A 17,653-nucleotide genomic window follows, 5' to 3' on the forward strand; every position below is an offset into this window, starting at 1 on the left:
GAGCTGTACTGACCACTTTTGGAAATACACCTCTGTTCATAAAATGCTAATTGGGTACTAGTAGAACCAGAACAACCTGCATTTAGGATTAGTTTACCTAAGTTTGTCTTATTTGCAGAGAAGTGATTACATACTTAAAAGATATACAAGCATGACTGTTAAGAAAATCTTTCTAACTTCCCGTATAATTTCTTGTTGCCAAGACTGCCTGGACACTTTTTGCGTTTTATTTCTGAATATTTTCATTGTAATTTTTTTTTTTTTCTACTGAGATAATATATCATGACATTTTCTTATTAGAAACTGTTTAAAGATCTCCTCTCAAATTTATGCTTCTCTTCACAGATACACAGGACAGCTTTCTGGAGATTGTTAGGAATGGAGACTGAACTGCAAGAAAATCATCAAAGTTCTGTTTCATCTTTTGGATATTCTTACTTGTCACACAGAATGTGAGGACTAGAATTCATTTTCTAGGTAGTGCTTTGTGAGATGAGAAACTCAGCAAGAAGTTACTCTTGTCCTCACTTTAGATGCAGCTCTGTCATTTGAATTATGTACAAGAGAATCACACATTTGATTGGAGGGAAAAGCTTCTCTTTTCTTTCCTCCCTCCATAGCATGATGACTTATTGTCTCCCAAAGTCATACCAATTACATAGTAAGAGAAAGTTTAATTTCTTTCCATAAATGGCAAGTGATGGTCATACCTATACATGTGTCTCATTTTTTTTAATCGTATCAAGGCAGATTGAAAAAGTCCACATGTTAATGGAATAGAAGTTGAAGTATTGTTGTCTTGGCTCATAATGAAATTTCTTTCAGGTCTTGAAACAAAAAGCCTCCCTTGCATTCTGTCATCTCTCTTGGACTCCGCTTATCCCTCAAAACCTGAGCCCTACCCTTCCAGTAGGCACTCCTTCTCCACCCAAGAAAGCTGCTAATTTATTCAAGAATGTGAAGGAAATTTTTTATAAACCTTATTCAGATCAACTAAGTATTTCAAAAGAAAAAGGTCTGAAACTTCAACATAGGTATGATTTTTTGGATCAGAGGTTAAATGTAGTGGAAACGCAGGCTGTTGAGAATTTGCCTAGAGCATGCCAGTGTAATGATGTGTCTAGAAGAAATACCTGTGAGAGTCACCATAAACTAGATGAGACTTATTTGTACATAAAAACAACAGTTGTTCTAGCCATCACGATACATCAAGAAATGTGAGTTTGTCCCAGGCAGCTGAGAAGACACACAGACAAGCAAATCCTTTCCCAAACAATCTCACTAGCCTCATTAGCCCAGCATCAGGACACCTTACAACCCTGTGCCAAGGACTGAGGCAGAAGAGATTGCACTGAGATGAACTGAATACTTCTTTGTATTCAGTGAGTATCCTGGCAAATCTATGCTTCCTTGGCTGTCTCCCTCTCTGCACTGAATGAAGCTTCCTGTGCAATATCATGAGAGCACAGGAGTACTCTGTACTGCTATGATTCTGTGATGCATAGGATGTTTCTATCTGTGTAACTCTATCCTTTCCAAGCCAGACGGGAAGTAGTGAGGAGGAAATTCAAAAGGAAAGACAAGTCTGGCAAATACAAGACATTTTGTTAAATCCTAAGGGAAAGGAACCACCTTAACATTTAGCTCCAAGCAAGAGTGGTTTCCTTCTTCCCTGGTTAAACCTAGGATCACAGGAGGACATAAAGCCATCGCAGCAGCCAAGTCTTTGAGAAAGGAATTCTTACTGATTGCTTCTCCTGCAGCATCAGCAAGACCTGACAGGCATGCTACAGGCATGCTGTGAGACACAGAAGGAGAGAAACACATACATCTGTGTAATTTTAACTGCATCACGCCATCTGCTTTTGCTGGCTCACTAATAGAAAAACTAGAGTGGAAATAGGGAGCGTTTGCCAGGAATAGGAAAAGGCAGCAGAAACAGACAGGGGCAACCAATTCTGCACCAGAAATAGGTGTAGCAGACTACTTATCCCTGTCAGAATTACCTATACAGAACAGGACATCCCCTCCCTGGGTGCACTGGGCTGGGCTTCAGCGACAGGGAAGGAGGAATCCCCTGGGCATCAGAGATGGCAACAACGGATTTCATTGGCATGATCCAGTTGAGCTGAGTACTCCCCAGGTGACGGTATATAAGGGCATATAATCCTCAATGTGGCAAGTGGACTGATCTTGGAAATATGCCCACAGTGTTAAAATTTGTAACCAAAAGCCTATAGCATTATGGGTGCACCTGAATGGGACCTGCCCAAGAAAATTTTTAGGATAATTGGAGTAATCGGTTTGAAAGCATATTAACAGAGCACAAGAATAAGAGATGTAAAGTGGCTTAACTGTGTGTCCTGGTTTCGGCTTGTATAGAGTTAATTTTCTTTCTAGTAGCTGGTACAGTGTTATGTTTTGGGTTTAATATGAGAAGAATGTGATAACACACTGATGCTTTCAGTTGTCGCTAAGTCAAGGATTTTTCAGCTCCTTATGCCCAGCCAGCAAGAAGGCTGGAGGGGCACAAGAAGTTGGGAGGGGACACAGCCAGGGCAGCTGACCCAAAGTGGCCAAAGCAATATTCCATACCATGTGACGTCACGCCCAGTGTATAAACTGGGGGGAGTTGGCCTGAGGGGGATTGCTGCTCAGGAACTGACTGGGCATCCGTCAGCGAGTGGTGAGCAATTGCATTGTGCATCACTTGTTTTGTATCTTCCAATCCTTTTATTATTATAATTTTCTTCCTTTCTGTCCTATTAAACTGTTCTTATCTCAACCCACGAGTTTTACCTTTTTCCTTCCGATTCTCTCCCCCATCCCACAGTGTCGTGGTTTAACCGCAGACAGCCGCTCACTCACCGCCCCCCCCTCGCTGCAGTGTCTGGCTCCAATGCCCATCCAGGCTCTCCAGATTATAAAGGCTGAATGTCAGAACTGTGCTGTCAAGCTTATTAAGGGCCAGATTCCTGCAACAACTGTAAATTAAAAGGATATTTGTACTTAAGATTACTACATATAAAATCCTATGTGATTTCAAAATTCCTTTAATTTTCTCTACTATCTTTCTTTGTATAAATACATATAATGTGTAATATAAAGAGTAATTCTGAGCCAGTTTGGCTTCTCCAAGGGAAAACAACCTCTTGATCATTTATAGTATCAGTGAATGAAGAATTGCATAGAAAAATTGGATAAAACTCCTAGAAGGACTCAAAATCATTTAGAAAGTATGTATTGATTACAGCTGTTAATAATGTTGGCCCATCCTTACAGTGTCATTTTGGAACTACATGTGAAACAGCGCATTTCCTTTCCAAGGCTAGATATATAATGATCAATCAATATAGTTTCATAGGTGAAAATATTAAAGACAAAGTTCTGCTATAATAAACATCTATTTTTCAAACATATAGAGGTTTGTAAGCAACCATAGTTCTATGCTCAAAACTTATAATCTCAGCATTTAAAATCTGTTGTCTAAAGTTAGACACATTCATATTTTAACTTCTGAAGAGGAACAGGCCCATTTTCAGAGCTCCTGAGAGCTTGGAAACCTGTAAAACCCAGTGGGAGATGCCTATCCAAGAGCTGAATTTAGCCCAGTGTACTCAATATGGTTCACCGATGTAAGGGAGGAAGCAAAGACCAAGGAGCTGACTCCGTAGATGTACCTCGGTTACTTCAAAGAGCAAACACTGAACGGTGGCAGAAGCATACTGCACTTCCTGATCAGGCAGCATGAAAGATGAAATTCACTTCTTTAAGGCCAAACTGCGATTATCTCTGCACACGAGGAGTCACCCGAGGAAAGAGGTGATGGAATTCGCACGGGCTGCATGCTTTTGGAAGAGCTGACTTTGTGCTGTTGCCTGTGTACACAAGCCATGCTTAAAATAATGAAACGAACTTACCGAGTACATCAAAAAGGAGATGGGAAGTCGCAAGGTAAGTGTTTTGCCGCCGTGTGCTATATGCTGCAGTGGGATATTGGAATATACTTGAGAAGACTTTTAAATATCGTGAAAGGAGACAGAAAGAGACTTACAGATTATCTGACTGATGTGTGCAACACAATACCAAAAAAAAAAAAAAAAAAAAGGGTAATACAAGAAAAGGAAAAACAGCGATCATCTCTTTGTTTTAGATTGCCGCGTAAGAAAATTCTTTTAAATGTCAGTGCATTTAGAAAGAATGGTTCATAACCGCACGATTTTTCCAGCTAGCAAGAACTTCAATTTGCTACCCCAACCGGTTAGTTTTCGGCGGGGATTTTTTTGCCCCTTCCCCCGCCCGCCGGCCGCGGCAGGGAAGCCGCGCTGCCGGGAGAACATGTCGGCCCGCTCGGCCGAGTCAGCTGCCGGCTGCCCTCCTCGGGAGCCTCCTCTCCTCCCGCCGCCCCATGGAGAAGGGCTCGGGCTCCCCCCACCCCTCCTCTTCCTCCCGAGCCGGCCTTCCGCGGGGAGACGGCGGCAAAGGGCACCTCACAGCCGGCAGCGGGGCCGGGGGGCGGGAAGGAGCTAGCGAGGAGGAAGGGGATGGCGGCCCGAGGGAGGGAGGGAAGGAAGGGCTCTCCGCCTCCGCCGCCCGTCGCCCGCCCTCGCCTGCCACTGCCGTCGGGTCGCGCTGGGGAGCGGGAGCGGGTCGGGACGGCGATGGCGCGGACGCTCGTGGAGCTCTTTTACGATGTGGTGTCCCCTTACTCCTGGCTGGCGTTTGAGGTGAGGGGGGCGCGGAGAGGGAGGACGGGAGGGAGGGGAGGCCATTCCCGGGGCGGCCTGCCCTTCTCCGGCGGCGCGCTGAGGGGCCGGTCCCCCCCGCCGCGGGCTGAGGGGCCTGGGCGGCCGGTGCCTCCCGCCGTGCGCTGCCCTTCAGGAGGTGGCTGAAGGGCGGCTCGTCCGGTGGGCCCGTCCCGCCCTGCCTCGGGGTTTTATTTTTATCTCGCTTGTGAGGGGTGCTTCGGTTTCTGCCTCGCGTGTGGAAAACCAGGGACGCTCAGGAAGCGTGTCTCGGCCAAAGGGCAGCGCGGCCCGGCGTATTTGGGAGTTATTGCGGAACGTTTTGCTTTTAGCCAGTTTTGCTGTTTAACGAGTGGGAGGGCCCACTCAGGAGCTTGATCTTTTCCTTATTTACCCCTGCTTAGACTCGTGTAGTCATAATACAAATGCAGTCCTTTCAGTTTTTCCGAGGTCAGAGTTCTCTGGCAGCCTCCAGAAAAGGCTTTTAGGACAACCGCTGAGGTAGCAGGAAAGGATTTATCTGCAGCGTTCGTTTAATGCCTCCACTTATCTCCTAGCTGCACGCAGCTGTCTAGACATCTCCTCTGACTGCTAATCCATCACTGCTTTTTTACGTTGCAGGTCCTCTGCCGGTACCGGCAGATCTGGAGTATTGATCTGCGCTTTCGTCCAGCTTTCCTTGGGGGCATAATGCAAGCAACTGGTAGGCAATATGGGGAGATTGCCTCTGGAGGGAAGTACCTTCTTCACTGGTAGGACACTAGTGGGCAAGCTCTTAGTGAGTGTAGGGCCCACAGAGCCAGCTTTAAACTAGGTTTTGGCACCAGTAACAAATTAACTATAGGACTGTGGAGGTCAATAGTGGCTGAGAAATCAGCCACAAGGAATTTCATACTGTTGCGATTACATGGCCACTGTTTGTGGCACATACAGTCTATGCCAAAGTTCATCAGTTCGAAAATACGATAATAATCATTTGACACAGAACGTTTTCCTAGAAGTTTTCTGTTGAGTTCAAACCAGAATTAATTTCTGGAACACTTGCAGTTCGTAATATGCATGAAGGATCCAAGTATGCCATAAAATATTAATTGTGGCCTTATGAGAACAAATTAATCACTGAGACTTAAAGGTCATAACTCATGAAATTAACAAGTCTCTACATTTGTCTGCCACTGCGTTAGTAGTTGTTTAGCTTAAAAGTCATCTGTCTGAATCAGTATAAATACCTGCTAGAGCATTTGTACCTTGGTTTAAAACTGATTCTGCTAACTTAAAGGCTTGACATGTGCAAAACCAAAATAAAACATGTTTAAATCTTAGCGTTATCTTTGGAAAAGCTGTGTATGTTTCAGTAAGCCAATATGAAATTTTACTCTTCCTTAGGCACATGTATGCATGAGGTCTAATTTGTCCAGTTCTGTTTTTTCTGGAGTTGTAATACAGCTGAAAATCTCAACAGAACTTTTTCCTGAAAGGTAACAAGCCCCCAGCAATGTTGCCAAAGCGTGCAGAATACATGGTGAAAGATGTAAAACGGATGGCAAAATACTACCAAGTGCCTGTACAAATTTCAGAAGCTGACTTCCAACGTATTATTGGTACAAGTAAGTGACTTAGCTTAGCTGGTATCTTTCAACTCTAGCACTTCTGGTTCAAGTTCTCCCTAACAGTAAGGATGAAGATGCATTCCCTGTCCACAGCCTCTTCCTGTATTTGTGAGCAATATGAAGTCTGTGCATTTTTAACCATACAAGGAATTTCTGGACAAATATGGTTGTGAATGATATTAGCATGGAAGATACTGTTAATCAACATAAGCTTTACTGTTTGGGGACTGTTACAGAGAAGATCATACTGTTCTTAGGTAGCACTTGTGCAGACCATATCTGTTCCTGATCCTGTGCTTGTTTCAGTATGTTTCCCTGTCTCCCCACTAATTCCAGGCAGTCTTGGGGCCATGCGCTTTATCACAGCCATTGATATGACACAACCACAGTACTTGGAAGCCTTATCTAGGGAGTTCTGGATACGTTTTTGGTCACAGGTCAGTATTTTATGAAGCCAGCTTCTTGATTCTTTCTCTGTCACCCTTCCTGTCCCACTTTGTTCAAATGTGGAATTTAAGCAAGAGAAAGGAAATATCTTTTAATGAAAAGTCATAGCAGGAAACTTAAGGTCATAGTGCTTCAGGAGCCATTACAAGAAAAGAGCTAGCTTATAGTCAGCTTAATTTGCTGCCTTTTAGGTGTGTATGGTGAGTCCTATCGGCTGCGTGGATCAGTAGTTCATATCAGAAAGCACTTAATACATTCCTGGATTTGGTGACTTAAAACTTTTTCTGAGGAAATTTCTCCAGCAACTAGTATTGGTTTTATTTCTGTTTTCTTAGAAAACTTGCTTTCAAGTCCAGAGCTGAGGTTTTGTTCTTAAGCACTGACTTAACTTACTTTATTCTCTTGCCAGCATGAAGATATCAGTCAGCCGGAGAATATGGTGGCTGTAAGTGTCTCCTTTTTGTTGGCGCTTCTGCATTTCTGATACAGATTCTTATTGATGGCTTGAGCCAGTAACAGACATAAAGACAGCTTAGTCAAATGATCACTTGGAGTTTTGAAAAATTTCAGCTAGAAAAAAGTGGATTTAATTTTCCTAGCAGCTCTGTTTGGAATGAATTTTATTTTTTTTTTTGGGTCATGCTCTGAATGACACTCAACCGGAATCTCCTTTTTTGTTAAATCATGTGATGAGATACCCAGGATGGACAATGAATTATCTGTTAATGCTGTTTTATTAGCAGTAGTGAAAGTATGAACAGTGTCTCCAGAATGCATTGAGGTTTTGCTACTATATAAAATCTTCAGGTGAAGTGCAACACTTTGGGGAAGCTGACTTTTCCTTGAAGTGATGGAGCCAGGCTTTACCATGAAGTTCAGTGCTGTATTGCCCTTTTACATGCTTAGAAATTGTACTTTTTGGATGTATTTTCTTTTGCTGTTTAGATTTTATTACAGTAAAAGCTGTAATGGCATGTAAGTTAGTATACCATGAGATCCTCTTTAAGGGTTCTCATTTCTCCATTATTTTATTTTTTAAGTTCTTGGAATATGAAGAAAAGAGAGGAATTGTCCATGACTAGTTTCTCCTATCCAACATCCCTATTTGAAACCTGAAACTTGTAGTCTTGCTGTTTCCCCAGTCTAGTCCTTGCACTTCAGCTTCATCTTAGTGTACATTTTTTACCAGAATTTCAGCAAAGGTTTGCATTTTGCCTTTTCAAGAGGCAAGATTTGAAGGATATAATTAAGCTGTTGTGCGTTAACCCTGGTAGGCAACTAAGCACCGCACATGTGCTTGCTCACTTCCCCCCACTGCCCAGTGGGACAGGAGAAGAGGACAAGAAGAATAAAAGAAAGAAAACTTGTGGGTTGAGATAAAATTGCTTAATAAGCAAAAGAGAAGTGGAAGAAGAGAGAAAGAAAACAAAGCAAGTGATGCAAAGACAATCACTCACCACCTCCCATGGATAGACTGAGGCCTAGCCAGTTCCTAAGCAAAAGGTGGCTAACCTCCCTAAACCCCCTCCTCACTTCTTATGGCTGAGCATGAGGTTATACGTCATGGAGTATCTCTTCGGTTAGTTCGGTTCCTCTGCCTTGTTGTGTCCTCTCCTAACGTCTTGTGCACCTCCAGTCTGTTCACTGGTGGGGAGGGGAGAGTGAGAAACAGAAGGCCTTGGCACTGACCAAACACCATTCAACAATAGCTAAAACATTAGTGTGTTATCAGTGTTGTTTTGGTCAGAGATCTAAAACACAGAATCATAGGAGCTGCTGTGAATAAATTTAACTCCATCCCAGCCAGGCCCAGTACATAAATATATACAGAAAGTCCTCACATTGTCTCTGAATCTGTCATTATTTAAGTAAAGATAAAGCAAGGACATGCAGAACTTCAGAGAAACTTCATACTCAGAAAGATCTCTGTGTAATTTAGTCGCTTGTGGTCTGTGAGTTTCCCCTTGATACTCACCAAGGCAGAGAGGCAGGCATCTCCTTGTTCGCTTGTGTCTGTCTTCATTCACCCCTGCAGCAAGTACTAGACTTCAGTCTCTTCTGGAAATATGCCACCCAAAGGTGAATGAGGGGTCCCAACCCTTTTGTCTGAGTCTTTATAGGTGAATTTATTTTACACATCAATTAGAAAAATGGAATGTTGTTTACTTGATACAGTTCCTTAATATTTTTTTACTTCTTTAGTCAGCAGTAACTTCACATAAATTACTATAGAAGCAATGTATAGTCTGAATCCTGTTCCAGTCCACTTAAATACCCCTTCTGCCCCAAAATGGTGAGGACCAGATACTGTGTCTGTGTAAATATTGCAGTCTAAACACTGGCTACAAAGCATACACAGCGTTTTGTTCTACTCCAGTGCTACACTTCTTTATCTCCTGTTCAAGCAGTCAAAAAGAGCGCCTAATCTCCCTGATGTGGAAGTAGGAGAAGATACAAAAAAATATGGATGCTAAATGAAAAAGTGATTGAGAGAAAGAAAGAAAAAATCATTAACACCTGCATGTGCAGGATTAGTGGTCTGTGTGCAATACTGTAAGTGTATTTTAATTTTTTTTTTAAAGAAAAAAGGGTATGTCATTCAGGTAGATGGCATGGAAGTTAACATCTTTTGTGAAATACTGTATTAAAATAGGTACTTGTAACATCGATGTTACCTGATAAACATTGGACCTTTACCTTTGGCCACTTTATCTCATTCCTGTGTGGCAGAGGCACAGAGGAAGCTAAAAAGATACAGCAATAACACTAGGAACTGTTTGACCTCTGTGAGTTACAGTCTCTATCATGCAGTATCACATATAGATCCTATGTGGCCACATCTATCATGCAAACTGGTTTTTGTCTTCATAGGCTTGTACAGCAAGATTTTCTTTTTCAGAACAATTTTTTTTTTTTGTAAGTTATCAGATAAGTCATTGGATCAGAGGTTAAACTTAGTATTTATCTTTTTTTTTTTTCCATTTCTTTTTTTTTTCTCTTTAGGAACTCCTGAAAAAAAGTGTAGATGTGGGGTTTGGAAGTTTATCCCTTCTACTTTCTATCTGAGAGTTGATAAATGGTGAATGGGTTGGGAATGCAGCAAGACAGTTGTGCAAGAAGTGCTTCAAGGGTATTTTGTAATTTTTTTGATAATAGACCTTAGGTATAATACTGAAGGTTAAATTAATTAGACTACAGTAGGAATTAGAATATTTAGTATTAGAGTACTCTTAATTATATCATCTTTTCTTAGGTTGCTGGCCAGGCTGGGCTATCATCAGAGCTCTCCCGGAAGCTACTTGAAATGATTTCATCCCCTGCAGTGAAGAACCGACTGAAAGAGACAACAGAGGAAGCAATAAAATATGGGGTGAGATGCTTCTAATGCCATTTGGCATCACAGCTATGCATTCCTTCCCTATTAAGAATACTGGGAAGCAAGGAACAATGAAGGTGATGATTAGAAAGATGTATAGACTATCTCTCTTAGGTAGTCTTTGCTTTTTGAACACGTGAAAGCTAACTCACTGTTGATCATAGTTTATCTCATTGTCGTCTGGGAAACCAAGGTTGACCCATTCAGCTCATTCCAGCTGGACAGCAAGGGTGGGGAGCTACAGGACCAGTACTAAGAGATACCATTTATCGCTACCTGACATAAAACTGTGGATTTATGGAGTTGCTTTTTTTTGCTTCTTCAAATGGGGCCCACAGGCTCTGGAGACTCCCCTACTTTCTGATGGCTCCATTAGACTCATCTTTAAGAATGAAGAAGGTGAAAAGAAGGGGAGGAAAAAAAGTCCAAGTTACTGCTTTTTATTCCTGAAGATTGATCATGTGTCTGCAAAAATTTCTCATGGTAACATTCTCTGTTTCATCTCCATGGTGTCAATAGGCATTTGGGATGCCTGCTGTTGTGGCACATCTTAATGGAAAACCTCATCTCTTTTTTGGCTCTGATCGTTTAGAGCTCCTAGGAAGCGTTATAGGTGAGTGTACCTAATAACGTCACTTTTGGTTTCATGCTTTCACTCGCTTGTAATGAAATATGTAATACAGCTAAATAAAACACTCCTAAAGTCGTGCAAATATTAATGTTGGCTGTCCTTCTCATGGATGAACTGCTGACCGGAATGTGTCTCAGTACAGTTAAGAGTGACCACAGGTGTAGTCCTTTCCCAAACAAGGTAACTTGAGTTCATCCTCTCTTGGTATGTTTCAAAGCTTTGTGCTTCACATGCCAAATTACTACTGAAACTCTGTAGTTTTCAAAATGTTCATATTTAACCTTTTGGTACTGGGCATTAGGTCTTGGCTAAGATTAAGACTATGGCTGATAACTGCTTTTTTTTGGTAGTTTTAACATTTTCATTTTATATCTCTTCTTAATGTACTTTTTATTATCACAGCTCCCCAATCCATAACTTGAAATTGCCTAACTACACAACTTTTTAACAGATATTCATATATTGACCACCCTTCTTTTCATTTTTCCATTAATAGGATATGATCTTTAAATTTTTGAGGATAATTGGAATAGGTTATGATAACTAATAGAACTCAGTCACCTGCTTTTACATGAGTTAGAGGGCATTTGACTATTGATCTCAAGATTTGGCTCTTGAGAGAGTTTGTCACTAGAAAGAGTCATGTACAGAATTAGCTCTGATGCTTCTGTTGAAAAATTTTAGCAGAAAATCTTAATGTAAATTAAAATTAGTCAGGCTTAAACAGAAGGGATTTTTTTTTTTTTTTTTTGAGGTTTATTTTCTTTTCTGGATGGGTTTCTGATTCTATAACAACATTCTTGATGAAGTGAGAGTGAGGAAGATGAATGCCCAATACCCACTACAATAGTCACTAATCCTAACTGGAATGTTATGGCCTGATTTCTAGTCTCAACTCCAAGGACTTCAACAGGTTTTCCTTTTGTTTCTCTGACTCCCCAGCCTTCCAACCTTTTTTTCTTCCTTAGCCCCAGCCCCTCAAAAAAAGGAGTCCTAAAAAGAATTGGATTCACCCTCATGTGGAGTGTCCCAGACCTGCAGAATCTCTCATCTGTGACAGAGAAAAATAATTCTTCTGTACAGCTTCAGTTGTGACTAGACAGTGAAGGATTTATGGAGCTGGCTGAAGCATGCCAAACAAGATAGAACTCTGTATTCCATCATCAGTAGTTGCCCTTCAAAAGAGGTGTAGGAACAGTCATCCTACTGCAGAAATGTGACTGGCCAATCACTTCTGTGTATTAAATTTTAACTTTCTCTTTTGTGCTGGTTTGTCTTACAGGTGAAAAATGGCTGGGACCCGTTCCATCAGTTCCAAGCCCCAAGATGTGAAAAGTCCTGGGGAAAAGCATGGGAGTGAAAATATATATGTACATGGTTAATCTTCACTGATCATCTGAATGTACCCAATTTTATGGAGAGACAGCTTTCTTATCCTTAACAGCTAACTTTACAGCTCAGTCTCGTCTCTAATTACGAAGAAGTTCAAGGTTTGCCAGCATTACCAGCCTGGTGAGGTCTTTACTAACACAAATGTGCTTTTTTTCTTTCAACAGATTAATGATTAACATGAAAGATTAAACATAAAATACTTAACTTCTTGCAGATTAAACACTCTTCTTTCCTGATTAGTTCTCTTTCTCTTACACTAAAAGCATGAGGATTAAATTGTTGGTGTGGAACTGAGATCTCTGGATTTCTCCCTAAAAGTGTAAGGATTAAATTGCTATGAGACTGCAGTCGCTGGATTTCTCGTATCTTCATGCTTGTCCTTTAGAAACACACACATACAGCCTAAGAGAAGCTGGCCACATTCTCCTTTTATTTTACATCCAAGGTACTACATAGACACTGGAAGCACAGGACAAGGTATTCACACTTCCCTTTACTCTGCAATATGGCAATTGGAGGGGACACAGCAGAGAAGAGTGGAAGAGAGAGGGACAGTTCAAGCCCAAAGAAAGATCTAGGGATCTAATCAAGTAGTTCGAACGGAACTGTCCCCTTCCCGGACAGTATTTTATACACCTTGCTCTGCAGTGACTGACATTTGAGACCACCCCACACACATGCATTCTCAGGCACCAACCCCAGACCTTGCAGGGGTTTTTAATCAATAATTTACAGTAATGGCTTTGGAGGACAGTGGTGGATACCGTGTAAGGTTAGTTGGTAACTGAACCAGATTGTGTTTCGCTTCCTCAAGGATGGCCTAATTGCTGCTTGTCCAAAGGTGAGTTGCATATGGCTAAGAGGGACTTCCCATCATATAGTCTACAGCAGGAAAGATGGACAAACAATAAAAATAAGAAAATGCACACTGAAATAGTTTGAACCTGGTCCTGTATTGGCTGGAGTAACACGCTTAGATTAATTTGATTTGTATGAGGCTTGATTTCTCAATGATTCCTGGCTGTCTCTGACGCATCACTGAAGGAAGCAGAAGAACTAGCAGCATCTGGGATTCCATTTTTTGTGTCTTTCTGAACTTTAAGGTAAAGCATATTCATGCTTGTTCACTTGAACAGCAAATCCTGGAACAGCATCAGAAAAAAAAAATCTGTATCTTTCACATTCTTACAGCTGTAAGTGTTGTGGGGTTGTATCATTTGTTCCCCCATCCACAACTTTTCCTTCTTACACCTCTTTCAGCTCTTCAGGAAATATCCTATAATTTGAGAACTCCTTCCTCCTTTCCACCAGTGTACCCATTAGTCGTTGGCAAATTCAGCCTGGAATTTAAGGAAATCTTTGTGAGATATAAGAGTCTACATTCATTTAGGAGTTACAATGACAGGGAAGTATCATGTATTTGGATGCCATAGGTTTCTTTGGGTCCCTTGAAGCCATGTTAAGGAAATTTTTTACCAATTCCCCCCTGAAATTTGCTAGTCTCCAATCTGTGCTATCAAACTGATTGTGGGGTTGTGATAAAAATGGAATGACTGAAACGTCACTTTAATCCAGATAACCCCAGTGGCCTGGGGCCACTGCCTTAGCCAGTGCTGTGTCAGAAATGGGTAAAATGCACTTTTGTGGAGGTAATGAACTCTGGTGGGAAGGTGGGGAGAATGCAAAGAGCATCTTGAAATAATCTCATGGTGAAAACCAGGGTCTCATGAAACTTCGTCCTTTGAACCAGCTTGACTGAAATAAAATAAAAAAAGCCTTTGTGACAGAACGTTGTTGGTTTGGCAGATGGACCAAATGAGATGGATCTTACAAACTGCTGTGTATTTCCCAAATGATCTTAAAGGCCCTTAGACATACTTGAAATCACTGGAAATGAAATGCTCAAAGCGTTAGGTACTTAAACACTACTGAGATAGATAAGGAAAATCCAAACTCAGGATTCCTGCCATTGCTTATTGCCTGTGATAACCACTAGTAAGTGGTTATAGCCTTTGCATTTTTTTATTGGTGACTATGCATACTGTTCCAATTCTGACTGTATACCTACTTTGAGCAAAATTTGCCTGCTTGGGAGCAGAGCTTTGAGGAAGTTCTGCCTCTTGTTTAGGCAACCTTGCTCCAGTGTTACAGAGACCTGACCATGAGCACAAGCTCTTGGCAGACGCTCTGGTGATTACCCCAGTAAACACTGGCTGGCAGCTGCACTGTCATTCTCGGCACTTACCTTTGGCATAGCATGCATTTAGGTAGCCTCACTGCTGAGTACCAGCTTTCCCTGGCTTCCCTTTATGATCTGCTCTCTGTACATGTCAGTCTGCTGCCACACCAACAACCACCACTGCATGGCATTGACCTGTTTATCTGTCTGCTCTGAATGTCATCAGGTGGCTGGGCAGCTAAAAGCTGAGCATTGAAAAAACATTGAGGAGCTGAACCGCTGTCTTTTTACCAGGCACAGAGGTAGATGCTAACGGTAGTAAGAACTGCCAGCTGTTTAGGAATGGCTGCAATAATTTTCTTCCATAAAGATGATACTTGGCTATACACCAAACTAGTTCTTGAGAGCCTCACATCCACATCACTTTCAAGGTAGCGTGCTCTTTAGCTATCAAGCTAGAGAAGATATGGGGCAAGGAAAGGGACTTTGAGCCAGAAGAGAGACTCTCGGTGATGCAGGCAAAACTGGACTACGAGCTCTAGGGAACAAACTTGGAGTTGTGTTCCCCTTTGCTCTATTACAGACCTCACCAGGAGATCCAGTCCCACTTCCCCTGTCTGGAAAAGCTGTGAAACTGGCATGGAGAAGTAGGTCCCACCAACGCTAGGCTGAAAGCAAACAAGCAAGTGTAGAGATAGGCACAAAGTCACAAAATGAGCAAAAGAAAATGGTTCAGTAAAATAATGAAACCATAGGAAGCAGAGCATAGATGGGGAGAGAGCTAGGCTGCATCTGAGCAAAGGAAACCAAACAATGAAAGAAAAAGAGAATAAAACTGGGCAGAGGGAGGTGTCTCAGTGGAAAATGCTGTTCCCTGAGAGGGAGCAGGCAACCAAGAAAGTCAGAGCTTAGGTAGATTAAACAGGCCAGAGTTGCCTGGCCATGGAAGATCCTTTGGGGAAGCAGGTACAGGACTGACTATTTACTGTGAAGCTGTACGGTACTTGCTGCCCTCTTCCAGCGAGGCCGGGGATGGCCCAGGGGCCTGTCCCCAGCCTGAAGCAGGGGCCGGTGGCACTTCTCCATGTCTGTTACCTGCGCTCTCACCCAGTATACACCGAGGCAGTCCTCCAGCGGTGACCTCACACGCAGCACAAAATGGAGGCCTGCAGAACAAGGCACTTCTTTAACCTTCCCCTGCACGCACCTTCTTACTGTCCTTTCAACCCTCAGCAAGCAAAACCGCCTAAATTAAATCTCTCTTTTTTGTCCCATCCTTATCTCTGTGCAAGTGAAAAGGAAACATTTTATTAAAGCACTTACTGGATTATGGTGCTGAGCATCTGCTTTGCTGCCTTTTCCTTTTCCAGTGGAGCCAGCAACACTGCTGGAAGGAAGCAACCTGCTTCCTAGAAGGGAACCAAGCACAGAACAATAAAGAAATAATCAAGAGGGTATCCCAGGAGCTGTGCACATAGCTGGTTTTACCCCAAACTTTTCACAGATCTGTGGCTCATCCGCAGGGAAGAGTGAAAGGAATGTATCTACACCCAACTTGACTAATGTTACTTTGACCTACTTCTCATTCCAGCTTGAAACACAAGGAAAGTGACGACTAGGCTTTCATTTCATTCCAAAAAAATCATTGACCACTGGTTCCAGACTGTATTCCAATGCCATAGCTGTTCTGGCTAAAGCAGCTAATGTCTATAACTATCTAATGAGTAATGAAGGCATTCTCCAACCTTCCCCAAATGTTTCCATCAGTCCCATTTTGAATTTCTTTATCAGTCTACTGTTACACACAAAAAATAACTTAAAATAATACAGCAGGTTCCAGTAGGTGACAGCATCATGCAGTCAAGCTAAAAAATGCCATTACTGAATACATCTGTGCAACCTGAATGCCTTAGCCTTAAGAATACACTTTATGAAGCAGAGTCTAATCTTACGCTCTCACAGTGTTTCTCTTCCTTCTCCTCCCTCTGCCCCCCCCCAAAGATTCCTACATCTGACCTCAGGGTGTAAGGAATTTGCCTATCATCACATATCAACACCCTAGCAAAACCAGGGATGAAATACTTTGCAAAATTCACAAACTTAGAACATTCTTTTGCTTTCTGTAATCATCTTATATTCACCATACACATGTGACAAGAAACGAGTATGATGTCTTTAACATAACAGCTCTCTCTCTTACACCATTCTAACTTATTCTTAGGTGACCCTCCATCCTATGCACTAAGGATGGTTTAAAATTATTAAATATTATAATTTCACAAATAGTATCATTTCTGGGAGTTTGTGCATTGCTGTATTGCCACAGTAAATCTGTATTATAAGTCTTTTCTTTGAATCAGAGGAAAATGGAAAAAGTTTGAGTTACAGAGTTGGTGTCACATGGAATGTGCTAAGGGGGAAGAAGGAGCAGACAAATTACTTCGATGGCTTACCTATCTGCCATTCAATCAGGGAAGTTAAGCAAGCTGTAAAATTCAGCAAATGAAGGATTCCTGCAATAAGATGGTAAGCCAAGATGTTCTTCACAGGAACGTTTTTTTTCTTTTGAACTATACATGATCATACCAATATTTTCTAGGGAACACATGAGATGCAATTGGGCTTCAGCAGTTTTTCAAACATAGACTATGCCCTTTCCCAATTTCATGATGTAATTTAAAACTCTGAGGTTTAAAAACAAAATTGGTAAATCACTGCCATTTGTTGCTAAACTGTGGCTTTAAACAACATGAATTTGCAGTACCAAGGTTCTTCTCCATTTTGTGTATGTCCCAGCTCCAGTATTTTGAAATTTAGTTATGTTGTATGTTTGTAGGTAGTGACTAATAGACCAAGTAACTGAATAAAAACACATCTAAAACAACTATGCATATTAATTAACCTAGACGTGTCTTAAAGAAAGCATCAAGGAGGGTTATAGCTGAATTTATATCCTGGCCTTGAGGCTATGGGGAAAGTCACCTCTGCCTCATGTGATATGCACTGGCATATGAAACATGTTGGTGCTTTAAAGCCAACTCCAAAAATAGCAGTTTTGGCAGTGGCAGTTCTCTATGTCTTTATTATCTAGCTGTGGTAGCATAATGACCACAGACTGCGGCCAGTTTTTTTTCTCGTTTGTAACTTTGCACTCTCAATCCAAATGGCAAATTGGAGAACCCAAGAATGCGTTCACAGGTTAGGAATCCTAGAATCATTCAGCATAAGATTCAGACTTAGAGTGGGCATCCAAAATGTCTTAGGTTTCTTCAT

General features: G+C 41.7%; 2 protein-coding genes across 15 annotated transcripts in view; one reads left to right on the forward strand and one right to left on the reverse strand.

Moving 5' to 3' along the window:
- The first annotated feature begins 4,579 nt into the window (after positions 1–4,579).
- On the forward strand, positions 4,580–12,548 carry GSTK1 (glutathione S-transferase kappa 1). The gene is made up of 8 exons (XM_049824420.1): positions 4,580–4,727; positions 5,367–5,448; positions 6,224–6,352; positions 6,692–6,792; positions 7,212–7,247; positions 10,056–10,172; positions 10,698–10,791; positions 12,092–12,548. The coding sequence occupies exons 1-8, from the start codon at positions 4,662–4,664 to the stop codon at positions 12,139–12,141; spliced, it is 675 nt and encodes a 224-aa protein (XP_049680377.1). The 5' UTR covers positions 4,580–4,661; the 3' UTR covers positions 12,142–12,548.
- A 123-nt stretch (positions 12,549–12,671) lies between these two features.
- LOC126048882 (rap1 GTPase-activating protein 1-like) overlaps positions 12,672–17,653 on the reverse strand; it is a 47,597-nt gene continuing 42,615 nt past the window's right edge. For 7 of the 14 annotated variants that reach the window (XM_049824383.1, XM_049824387.1, XM_049824381.1 and 4 more), the window contains 2 exons: positions 15,704–15,789; positions 12,672–15,546 (listed from right to left, as the gene is read on the reverse strand). In XM_049824383.1, the coding sequence (XP_049680340.1) occupies positions 15,523–15,546; positions 15,704–15,789 (110 nt within the window). In that variant the 3' untranslated portion in view covers positions 12,672–15,522. The remainder of the gene's footprint in view (positions 15,547–15,703; positions 15,790–17,653) is intronic. The other 7 variants (XR_007509014.1, XM_049824377.1, XR_007509013.1 and 4 more) reach the window with 6 other exon arrangements.

Source organism: Accipiter gentilis, chromosome 21, assembly GCF_929443795.1.
Source record: "Accipiter gentilis chromosome 21, bAccGen1.1, whole genome shotgun sequence".
NCBI lineage: Eukaryota > Metazoa > Chordata > Aves > Accipitriformes > Accipitridae > Astur > Astur gentilis.